At 36.1% G+C, this 11,978-nt stretch overlaps 1 protein-coding gene across 1 annotated transcript; it reads right to left on the reverse strand.

Moving 5' to 3' along the window:
* Positions 1-101: 101 nt before the first annotated feature.
* Positions 102-6,402, reverse strand: LOC107741566 (annexin A5-like). Its single transcript, XM_016554323.1, has 13 exons — positions 6,324-6,402; positions 6,073-6,107; positions 4,396-4,480; positions 4,114-4,208; positions 3,564-3,677; positions 3,316-3,406; positions 2,890-2,969; positions 2,410-2,460; positions 1,565-1,658; positions 1,383-1,478; positions 578-636; positions 242-364; positions 102-161 (listed from the first exon to the last, which is right to left on the reverse strand). Exons 2-13 carry the CDS (start codon positions 6,073-6,075, stop codon positions 102-104), a joined length of 951 nt encoding a protein of 316 aa, XP_016409809.1. The 5' UTR covers positions 6,076-6,107; positions 6,324-6,402.
* Between the last annotated feature and the right edge of the window lie 5,576 nt (positions 6,403-11,978).

Here is an 11,978-nt window from a genome sequence, read left to right on the forward strand (position 1 = left end):
ACTTATTCTCAAACCATAAAACATAAAAGATGTAAAAAAAAAAAAAAAATTCATATACGATCATATAAACTGATGTAAATAATTATCACAAAATATTCTTTCTAATCATTACCACCACACAGGTAGAGCAGGGCCTTCTGGTAATCTCCTTCAGAGTCTTCCTAAAAATAGTGGCAAAAACAATGCTAAGATTTATCTTTGTGTGTGTGTGTGTGTGTGTGTGTGTGTTTGCATAACTTGCCTGTATGGTGTTATAGAGTGATTCTCCATACTTCTTCTTGTATATTGCTCTGACGTCCAGCATATCTCGTTCACTCCTGGACACCATGATCCTTATGAGAGTCTCATCATCAGTGCCGGCACGCTGTCAATAAACAAACCAATAATGTGTGAAATCAGTTGTTTCATTATCATTCAGACCAACACATTCATTTAATAAACAGGCCATAAATTGTTTTTATTTTTCCACTTGAAGTGTCAGCATTTGATAATACAAAATGAGCAGCAAATGATCCAATTCATGATTGTCAGAGGGGGAAAAAACTGATGAGAATCTCATGGAAATAAGCCTTCTTACCCGCATAGACTCTCGAACTGATTCAGCAAAATAACCAGGCACACTTTTTCCACATTTAACTAAAAGGGGGGGAGAGAGAAAAATGAGTTTTAAATTTCAGTTAAAGGGATAGTTCACCCACCAGTGTCATTATTTACTCACCCTCATGTTGTTCTTAACCTGTATGCTGTTATTAAAGTTATGCAGCTCGTCATACAACATCAGCAGTGACCTTAACAAACCTTTATGTGAGGAACAGACTGAAATTCAAGTTGATTTCACAGATTATCTTCAAAAGTAAAATTGTTACAAAAAAATCACATTTCTATCCATTCCTCACAGAAAATAGCTTCAGAAAACTTGAACAATTTGAGTGTTTTGCTTCTCTTCTCTTCTCTTTTTTTTTTTTTTTTTTTCCCGACCGCCTAAAATGAAATGATGATAACGCGAGGCAAGTGTGCGGCAAGCGGGGTATTGATTAAAGTTGTAATTGTGAATGTTGACTGTACAATAGTTTTTTTTTTTTTTTTGCCCTTTTGTTATTTTTTATTGGACCATGGTTGTTTGAACATTTTCTAAAAATTTCTTCCACAGAAAAATAACAGCATACAGTCCTAGAATGACATGGTGAGTATAACTTTCCTTTGCATTTTCTTGGATCTCGTGATCTTCCTAGTTGACCTTTTTATTCAAGCAATTAAATCTATTTTACCAGACAGAACTTTGGGTGAACTATTGTTTTAAGTTTCATCATAGAGTAATGGTTCAGTCCGACCAAATAGCAAATTAACTTGTACGTTTAGCCACACAGCAGGGATTTTCATACCCACAGCCAGCAGCAGTGCTTCCAGGTTCCCAGTGCACTCATCTTTTATGCTCTCTTCAATGTCACAGCCGGCAATCTTTTTGTAGGCATCAAACACTGAAACAGGTACACCAAAGCCATTAGGATGGCCCTTCAAGGCAGTTCTGAATGCATCAAAAGGCTTTGAACACACAAATATGTACCTTTTCTCAGGTGTTCCGCGCTCCTGTTACCGAGTATGTTGATGAACTTGTCCTCGTCCGTGCCGAATTTCTCCTCTCCAGCAGCAAACAGCTCCTGAAACACGATCAATGAACAAACACTTCTAAGGTTCACAACTTAAACCTGAGAATCCAGTTACGTCTTTTCCATGTTTACATCAACATTCATACACAACACTAATGATTAATCAAAAACAACTGGGTACAGTTTATAACAATGGATTCAAAACTCTTTCAGTTTAAGTTGTGAAGCACAAAAGGAGATATTAAGCACAATGCACAAGCATCTGTTGATTATAATAAAAGTGGATTGTGATTTACAATACCAAGCTACTAGAAGGACAAGAAAGCACCATAAAAGCTCAAATGAATCATATTGTTTCAGAAGACTTGTAATAACGTGAATCAGTCATAGACTGCTTTTATGGGGCTTTTTGTCTTTTCTGGAGCTTCACAGTATAACTCACCATCCACTTTGCATGGAAAAAAAAGATGCTTTGGTATTCTGCCTAACATCTTTTGTATTTCACAGGAAAAAAAGAAGATATTGCAAGGTTGAAACAATAGGAGGGTGAGTAAATGACAAAAATCACACAAAATAAAAATGACATTGTTTCTTTACATATTTACTTTTAACTTAACTTTAAAACTATAATGTTTAAACTGTTCATATACATTTTTCTTTGTACAACAAAATAAAGAAAGTCATATAATTTTAGAATGAGCAGTAAATTATGACAAATTTTTAGGGTAAACTGTCTCTTTAAGACATTCACAATACTTTATGAGTGTGTTTAATCATCCAAAAGTCTGACTATGAACTTTACCTTTGCATCTTTCTCCACTTTGCTCTCATCCACTCCCTCCTCCTTGTTTCCCTGAGTACAGGAATAGAAATATAAACCAAGGTCAGAGAAACATCAGCCCTCCTCCATCACCGCATATGCTGAGATGGGGCGTGGAATTTTCCCTAACCTGGTAAACTCCAATATTGAATTACCCACACTTTACCCCTGAGAACCATTTAATCTTCTCAACAACATTAACTCAAGAGCTGTTTTAATTACTTAAGGATGACTTCACTGCTGCTCATGTTATCATTCCAAGAGCAAGCTGCTCTGTTTCATCTCTCTACCTTTTTTTAAGTATCCTCTCCCATCTCTGGCCATGATCAACACAATGACTGAAATCGTATATCACAGTATGAGTAATTTTATATATTGGTAATTTAGTAATGATATATATCATGAGAAATTATATATATCATGTTATTTTTGCTGGAAATTATACTAGATTTTTTTTTTTACCTGTGCAAGGATCACCAGCAACCTCTGGTAATGTCCTGACGTATCACCCATGATGTCTTTTTCCAGCTTGCTTCCATATTCTAGGTCAAGACACGTGAGACGGGATGTATTGACAGTTCACACTTATCTCGACAATTGCTGCTTATTAGTCCCATTGGAATAGTCTAATGGGCAGGGATCAGTTGTAACAGTGATGCCTTGTAGAGACTTGTGCTCCATTTGGACTGTTTGTTTGCAATACAAAACAGTAAGGCATCTTTGGAGAAGAGAAACCCACAGTTTTACAAAAAAAATTGTCCCTTACCATTTGAAATTAATTATTTTGAGTGTTCAAAGTAAATATAAATGGACATGGTCATGTATCAACCTTACAATAATGGGACGTTTTAATTTCAGCCATGCCTGTGCCTGCACATTGAATATTACCTTTCTTGTAAGCTTTGGCAATATCTTTCATCTCATCACATGTCCTGGATGCCAGGATCTCAATTAAAACTTCATCCTCTGTACCCACTCCCTGTAAGAAAATAAAAAATTAAAAGATAACCAATCTGAGATGAGACAGGCTCAAGTTTATCATAATGTAAAAGCATTTTCACAACAATGTGTTTTCTATTCTTTCTTTTTCTAGTTTTTTATTATATTCCAAAGAAGATGGAAATGTTTGACATTACCTTGATGGCCTTATGGAGTTCATGTGCATCATATATTGTGGATGGAAACATGAGGGCCACAATGAGATCCTCTAATTTCCCTCCAAGCTCTGACCTTAAGTCTTTCACTAGATCCTGTAGAAAGGGACAAAATAAGAGAATGAGAGAGAGAGAGAGAGAGAGCGAGAGAGAGAGAACATAAGCCAAGAAACAGAAGAAAATATATTGCCCATTAAACTGGAGATGTGAAACTCATTAGCATTTTAACATTGTTTTAGACATTCATGACGGCACTGAATTATATCAACATCAATTAGAGGATGCATGCAAAGCAACAGTCCAAATGAATAATCTTGATGTACTGCTATTGATGCACAGCAGTGCTTCCAAGTATTTGAATCGAACAACAATCATGTTTGAATACCTTTTGTCTAAATTTTGAATAGCATTTTATTGTGTTATCATTTTCAGAAGAGCATGTACTTACAGTGAAAAGACATTTTTACATAATTTTGATTCAACAAACTGATTGTTCCTGGTCTGACACAAGATAATAATGTAATTTGCTCACCTTGCCAAAAGCCTTTTTATAGGCTGCTTTTATTTCCTGTCTCTGCGCATTACTGCGAGCTGCCAATAACATGAGGATGACATCTTCATCAGTGCCTGAAAATAAAGCATCCACACCAGCTTATAGAAGAGGACGAAAGTAAGCTATAGTGTAAGAGTGAGCTGAAGATGTTTTTCTTTAGGGAGTCCCTTCTAACTGGCCATTCGAACAGAAACAGAAAAACCACTGAGATCTTAACAAAAATGGGTGAACTCTCTTAAAGGTCTGATTTGTCAAACTTACCGATCCCTTTCATGGCCTTGCGCAAAACTTCTGCATCATGCTTTGCATTGAAGTTCACAAAGGGTTTCACACTTCCTCGGGTTGCCTGCAGAAAATACAAAACCAAAATCAGAATCAGAATCATAATATAATATAATGGAGACTGACATATGGTTCTGTTCTAAAATGCATAATGTGTCAGGTTAACTACAAATATTCTTTGAAGGTTCACCAACATGAACAACATGAACAAACTGATTTTCTGCCCTTACTGGTTATCGGATATGTTCTCACATCAGAAAAGACTTTATGAAGTTTGCAGGGCGAAATATTTTTGATATTGAACCAAAAGCAGAAAATCAGGTTTGGGTATTTGCAGGCTAAATAGGAAAATGCCAAACAGAAATAATTAAGATACATAATTCAAGGCACTAAAAAACATGAAGACATGTGGAGCAGGTGAATTCTGAATGGATTAGCCAGCGCAGGTGTTTGAGAATATGAGAAACATAAACCACATTTATTAAACCTCATGCTTGCAATGGCTTGTGTCTTTCATCATTATCATGTGGAAATATGGAATATATAGTTTAGCAGACAGATATGAACCAATAATTGTGGTAACTGTTTGCAATAAATGTGCTCTCAGAAGCAGCCATATATTAACAATTCTTGTTTACATTGTAATTGTATCTTTCTGGTAACCCTTTAAAACCTCTGTAAGCACTATATACACACAGTATATAGTATCTGTAATCCATACGTGACTGATTAAAGATAGACCAAGATTGCAGCTCAGGTTAATGATAGTGCCGTGGTGAAGGATGAGATAAGGTACAGGGTTCGGCTTTAGGGTTCAAGTTCAGGTTGAAAGTTAGGAATCAGTTAACCCCAGGACCTTCGGTCCAATTTAATACCAAAAGCAGTAGCTTTAACCTTTCCTTGCTCTTATGCTGTCTATAATAAAGTGCTACAACAACAACACACATAGGATTGTCTTAGAATCACATCACCTTGTAAAACGGCCCGTGTCGTAGCATTAAACTTTTAAGAAACAACACACAATATGCCAGCCCAAGCATGGCTAATCCTTGTGGATGAACTACAGTATATGGGTGTTTGCTTGGTTCTGGCAGGTGTGGGATGATAAAGCTACAGTGACCTATTTGGTGGGTTTCCTCAGTCTGATCTGACACAGGTCTCATCTGCTGTAATCCAATCATCCATCACCTTAACCTCCATGACAATGGTCACCATGCCAACATAGACCTGATAACTTATTCTTGTTTATGGGAATTAATGTATGTGGAAAACTGGCCCCTTTATTTATTTATGATTATTACAGTTATAATAGGCTAATACTTGTATTTGTATACTTCTGGTTAAACTATTAGTTAAACTGATAAAAAAAACTTCAACCAACATTAATGTTATAAGTTTAGAGTTAAGCCAGCAAAACATGACACAAGACAAAGTCCCAAATTATCCTAATAAAACTCATCATAAATTAAAATGTTAATATTGATACAAATGGTGATATACATTTTCAAATATTACTTGTGAAATTCTATTTAAAGCATAATCATTATTTGATCACCGTTTAATCAACTGCTTGTGGTGTGCTCACAAATTCCATGTAACAAACGCAAAATGATAGGCTACAAATGCAAAATAATACAAATGCAGCTCAACTCTTACCATTTGTACAGGTACAGGCAGTACTATGTGAAGTTCTGGGGGTGGAAAGTACATAAAGTTATCATTATCAGACCAATTCACCAATGATTGAAACTCGTTACGTTGTGATGTGAAATTACAGGTCCTAGAATCGACAATTGTGTAGCTAAATGACTTTAAGTATGTTCATAAATAATTCCTGTCATTTAGGCTACTCATTTAAGCCACGCTGTTACAATACGTTATCTGTTCAGGACAGCGGATATACCTACCTGTTGAAGTATTCAGTCACCTGTGCACGAGAGGTCAGACTTCTGGCGCGTGTCAACAGTCAGCGAGCGAAGTTGATGTAGCTGGATGTAGGACACGCCCTCAAAACCAGCTGTCAATCATCTTGACTGACGTGAAGAACAGAGTCGATAGTTGTCAGTAGCTGTAGGCTTTATATTCGATGTTCGTGTCTAAGTTAATTTATATTTCTAATTTTTTTTTTGTAGACAAAGGGATTTTGATTACTGTTATTCAAAATAAGTAAATTGTTATAGAAATGACCAGGAGATGCGTAGGTTTGAAACGCTTTTACAGCAAAACTCCAAACGTCCACAAGTGGCCAGTAAAGGGCCAAATTTGGGCACTTTTTAACCTTGCTTTTTTATATATATTTTTTTAAATAGTCTTTTTTCCTCTAACTATTGAATTTCAACAGTATATAGGTCTATATGCATCACCCGAACAATTGTGTCATTTGCTACATTACAACAATGTAATTTCCATCACATCACATGGGCACCACTATCTCTCAGGACCTAAAGTGGGACACTCACATTGTAGTAAACCTTACTACATTTAAATTACAACTGGTTGAGGCGGCCAAATATGGACCAGATTCCGGTCAGAGAATCAGGAGAGCAGGAGAAGTCTTTAGATTGAGACATTTATTTTACTCCAATATATGCATCTGCATATGCCTCTGGTATGAAATGAGATGTGGTTTGTATTATATGAACACATTACAGAAAACATAGCAGCAGCATAAACAAAGACAGACAGCGGTCTTCACTGGCAGGTAACACTAATAATCGTCCCTCTAGGAAACATGAAATGAACTTTAGTTCCTAGTTCCTAAAATAGGCTTTCTGACACACATTGACTCCATTGTTAAAAAAGGCCCAGCAGAGGTTGTACTTCCTTCACCAGCTGAGGAAGTTCAACCTGCCACAGGAGCTGCTGAAACAGTTCTACTCTGCTATCATTGAATCCATCCTCTGCACTTCTATAACCTAGTCGTGGCCTAATGGTTAGAGAGTCGGTCTCGTAACCCAAAGGTTGCGGGTTCGAGTCTTGTACCGGCAGGGATTGTGGGTGGGGGGAGTGAATGTACAGCGCTCTCTTCCATCTTCAATACCACGACTGAGGTGCCCTTGAGCAAGGCACCGAATCCCCAACTGCTCCCCGGGCGCCGCAGCAAACAAATGGCTGCCCACTGCTCCGGGTGTGTGTTCACGGTGTGTGTGTGTTCACTGCTGTGTGTGTGCACTTTGGATGGGATAAATGCAGAGCACTAATACCTAGTATGGGTCACTTTCACTCACTTTCACTCACTCATTCACTGTCTGGTTCAGCTCAGCTACCAAATCTGACCTCAGAAGACTACAGAGGGTAGTCCGGACTGCTGAGCGAATCATTGGTACAACCCTCCCTACTCAAATTATGTTTTACAATTGATAACATTCTGTAGTAGAAATTACATTTAAAAAAATAATGAATAAAATGACTTCTTTGTCTTGAATAATTTCATAGCTATCAAAATAGTTATGTAATAAAATAGTTATACAATATATATATGTAATAATATAAATATTATTTTTAGCTTTTTGTATACTTTGATAAAATTCTAGCTAGTTTGGTGCAACTGTATAAGTTGAATTTTTTGTTTGCGTGCATACTAAAGGTATTATACATGTTTTCTTTAGATGAAGTTCAGATAATGTTTGCTCAGCTTTGAACATAATCAATAGTTTGAAAATTATTCATTATAGCAACATCAGGCTGTGACAGAAGTAATAACCAGAGCACTGAGAAGCCCTCTCTGAAAACTGATTGATGGGCAATATAGTAGATATATTGCTTGGGCCTTCCTTAAAGAATGATGTTTTTGTCAGTGCCTTTTAATGATATTCTTATTTAATTTATGTGATTTATAAACCACTTCAACACAGCTAAATAAACCATATTTTTCTGTGTTATGTAAATAAAACATACTCATTTCCTGCCAGAGAGAGACAGGAATAATAATATTAATAATTATGAATAAATTACTAATGCATCAGTGCCTGAAGTGCACCTACGTTCACTCATACCATAAGTATCCCTCATCAAATAGAAGAACCCTGCTGTTTGTTTGGCTAAATTGCTCAAGTATGCATTGTGGTGTGAATTAAATTTTCTCACTTGCCTCATGCACATGAACACACACCCTGTGAATGGTTTAATAAAAGCAACAGAGTTAACTTCATTGGGATTCATTGTTGAAGATGTTTTACTAGCCCACTGATTGTTATAATGCTGATTGAACCATGTGTACACATATATGCAAATTGAAATACATGTTTAGAAACACTTCTTAATAAATGGATCTTTCTTCCATGTGCAAATCAAGGTGTGAACATTGCTATTAACCTTTTGGTTTTGACATTAGTGTTTTATGGTTTTCATTTAGTTTTTACCTTTATGTAACCTTTAACATTTTTAGAGAAATATTATTTTCTCCGTCTCCAGCATAATTTAGGTTTATTTAACTTCATTCAGTGTGCCAAAGAAAGAACAATAAAGTACTACTGAAAGAAATGCAAGAACGCAGGGAAAAAGGATATATAAAAGGCACACTTCTTTTACAGTGTTATCAGCAACACAAACATTATATCTGAACATTAAACAGCATTGAGTGTGGCAGGTCTCCATTGTTAGTTAGCAATTCCAAAAGGAATTCAGAGTTGCGTTATGGAAAATCATCTTTCATTTAAGACATTTTCTCAATATGCAACATAATTGAATCCACTCTTTTATTTATAAATAACCCTCTTCATACCATTGACAGTAGGGGGGAAAATCTATTCTTGCCCTGAAACTAGTTAGCAGAGATATTGACTGATCCTTTAATTAATCTTTTATAAAATGTGCATGTGTGATTTTGTGTGAGTGAATAGTATTGGCTTTCTACAAACTAATATAGGTTGAATTAATGGTATTATAACTCTGTCTAGTAAATAAATTAACTTTGCATGTATCTATTTTTTACAAAGAATTGACGTCAGAGTAACACTTTTATCTTTAAAAGAAAACCCACGTTTCTGACACAGAATAGTGTCTGTCTGCTAAAACATATAAAGCATCTGCCATGCTATAGATGAATACATAGTCAGAAAATACATCTCACATTTCCATTGCAAAGCTTTAAAAGTCCTCAATAGAGTTTTTCATTTTTTCATCCCTCCAAAGCATAGTGTTTGCTGTCACATCTTTCATTGTCCAGCAGTTTCAGAAATCAGAGCTGTATGCAAATCCTCCAAAGTCTCTTTTTTTTCATCTTTATCCATGATGTTTCTCTCTCAGAGCTCAATGATGTCTGCAGGATCCCAGATGTGGCTGAAGGGTGCTATTGCCTATAGAGTTCCTGAGCTGTTTAAACAGCATCCACAGAAGAAGTCCCATCAGAAGCAGCAATACTGTGAAGAGCCCCACATACACACTTAAGTTCCAGCCCCATCCCGCTGTAAGAGGCAAAGAGGTGGACGCCACCAGGAACCTCCTCGGGGAGGGCATCAGTTGCAATAAAATTGCATAAAACTACTGCAGTTCTTTGAATCCTCAGATCAAGCAGTGTGATAGTTCAGTTCACTTTGGTGTGTAAGATTTATCCATGACAAGTGTCCTTGATGTCCCTCTGTCATTAAATCTTTATTTATTATCCAGAAGGAAGCGTGCTGTCTCTGTGGTGTTGTGCAAAAAGAGAATAATGCTTGAAGTCCTCTCTACAGCTGAGCCCCCTCCTACTGTTGAGTCACATTCACGCCCCTTCATCCACTGTGTGTGAAACCAAAATGTCCCCACCCCAAAATGTCCCCCCCCCAAAAACTAAAATCGCTATTAAACATGCTTAATAATGTAATAGTGAAAATCTCTAAATGTAGAAAGGTTTAAGTTTAGAGATAGAAAATATCATCACAGCTTAGTGTAAAAACAATAGAAATCAATGTGTGTATGTCTGAAAAAGCATCAACAAAAGACCAATATGATGTAACCTTGGTTTCTTAAACCAGCCTTAGATGGTTTGGCTGGTCACCAACCCAGCTTGACCAGTCTGGGATACCAACTACTCATAAAACCAGAAAACAAATGTATTATTTTATGTATGTCTTTTCAGCAGGGCTCTTCCTCCAAGGTAGTTTTATTATTATCTGAAGACATACTAAAAGCATTTGTTGACATATGCTTCAAGCAGTGCTTGTATGCTTCATATCAGCAAAATAAAAATTAGAACTAAAAACCTGAGTTGGAATAATTAATTAAATAATTATTCGAACACATGTTTTATTTATTTTACAATGATTTAATTTTAATTTACAATGATTTAATTCATTGTTTAAATTATTAGGGCACTAGGGAAAAATAGAAACTGCTGGAAACAGGAAACTGGGGAAATTATTTATTTATTTATTTATCAGGTTTATTTATTTATCAGGTTTTTAGGGCATCAGGGGGAAAAAACTGTTTGAATGCTTTTTGACTTTATTAAAATATAAAATATTTTTCAGTGGTTTGAACGAATCTTATTACGCTTGCTGTTACCATGGTAACCAGAGATGGTTTGGGTGGCTGACAAACATGGCGCTGCTGAGGAAACGTGTTAGCTGCAAACAAAAACACTTTTGCTGCTGCTGTACTTAGACGGATTTTTTATTTTTGTCCGCGAAGCGAAGCATATCGTTTGGATAAATGTGTATGAAAAGGCGGCATAGGTTTTTTATTTTATTTTATTTTTTTTACATATAAATGCGACTTGAATTGTCTTGTAAAGCGGACCAACTGACACAGCTAACGTTAGCCACTTTATCTGCAGCAGAATCAGCCACTAACTAACTAATCCGCAGGATAATCCAGTCGGTTGTGACGACTAGTCAGGACCACTGTGTCCATCGGAAAAACTCGAAATACAGATTTCTATTTCAAAGTACCTTCTTGGGGAATTAATTACACAGAACTACTCTGGGGCATCTTCAATATCAACGCTAAACAGAAAACGGTTAAGCTGTCACAATTCAAAGGGATCTGTGGAGTTATTATTCTGACAAACGAAATGGAGTTGAACTTAAATCACGTTGATTATCTCCAGGTAAGGTCTCAACATCTCTATGTATTTGCATATCTGCTGTGATTTACTGTGATGGCATATGTGCACTCGGTCGTTTAAAATGCACACTTGTAAGGCCTGTGGCTGAGCCACTTAGGCATTTTATATATTATTAATTATCAGAAATGAAATTTACTAATGGCCATGTCATCTTTGTTTTCTCAGGTTGGAGTGACTTCTCAAAAAACCATGAAACTTCTCCCAACTGTGGGGCGAAAAGCAACTCAAAAGGTATATCTGCATCCCTTATAAAAGAATATTCCAGGTTTAGTGTAAATCAAGCTTGTGAAAATCATCTGTTCACAGAAAATAATTATTACCATACATCTTATAACACAAATAATATTACTCATTCCTCACAGTGCTGACAGTTATGCAAAACAACAACATTAAATTAAAAGTAATTACATTGAACAAGGAATATTCTTTTAACAGGAAAGTCAATCTTAAAACTTACTATCAAGTCTAGGAAATAAGGTATTCATATCTGTAACAGAAATGTACAGTCTGATAAAGT

This window comes from Sinocyclocheilus rhinocerous, unplaced genomic scaffold (assembly GCF_001515625.1).
Source record: "Sinocyclocheilus rhinocerous isolate Xijiao unplaced genomic scaffold, SAMN03320098_v1.1 scaffold431, whole genome shotgun sequence".
Classification (NCBI taxonomy): Eukaryota; Metazoa; Chordata; class Actinopteri; order Cypriniformes; family Cyprinidae; genus Sinocyclocheilus; species Sinocyclocheilus rhinocerous.

Coding starts and splice junctions, on each gene's coding strand:
- LOC107741566 (XM_016554323.1), bottom strand. Junction 3,678..4,113: donor ATAAAAAGGCTTTTGGCAAG/GTGAGCAAATTA, acceptor CCCTTTCTACAG/GATCTAGTGAAAGACTTAAG. Junction 365..577: donor CAGTTCGAGAGTCTATGCGG/GTAAGAAGGCTT, acceptor GTTTATTGACAG/CGTGCCGGCACTGATGATGA.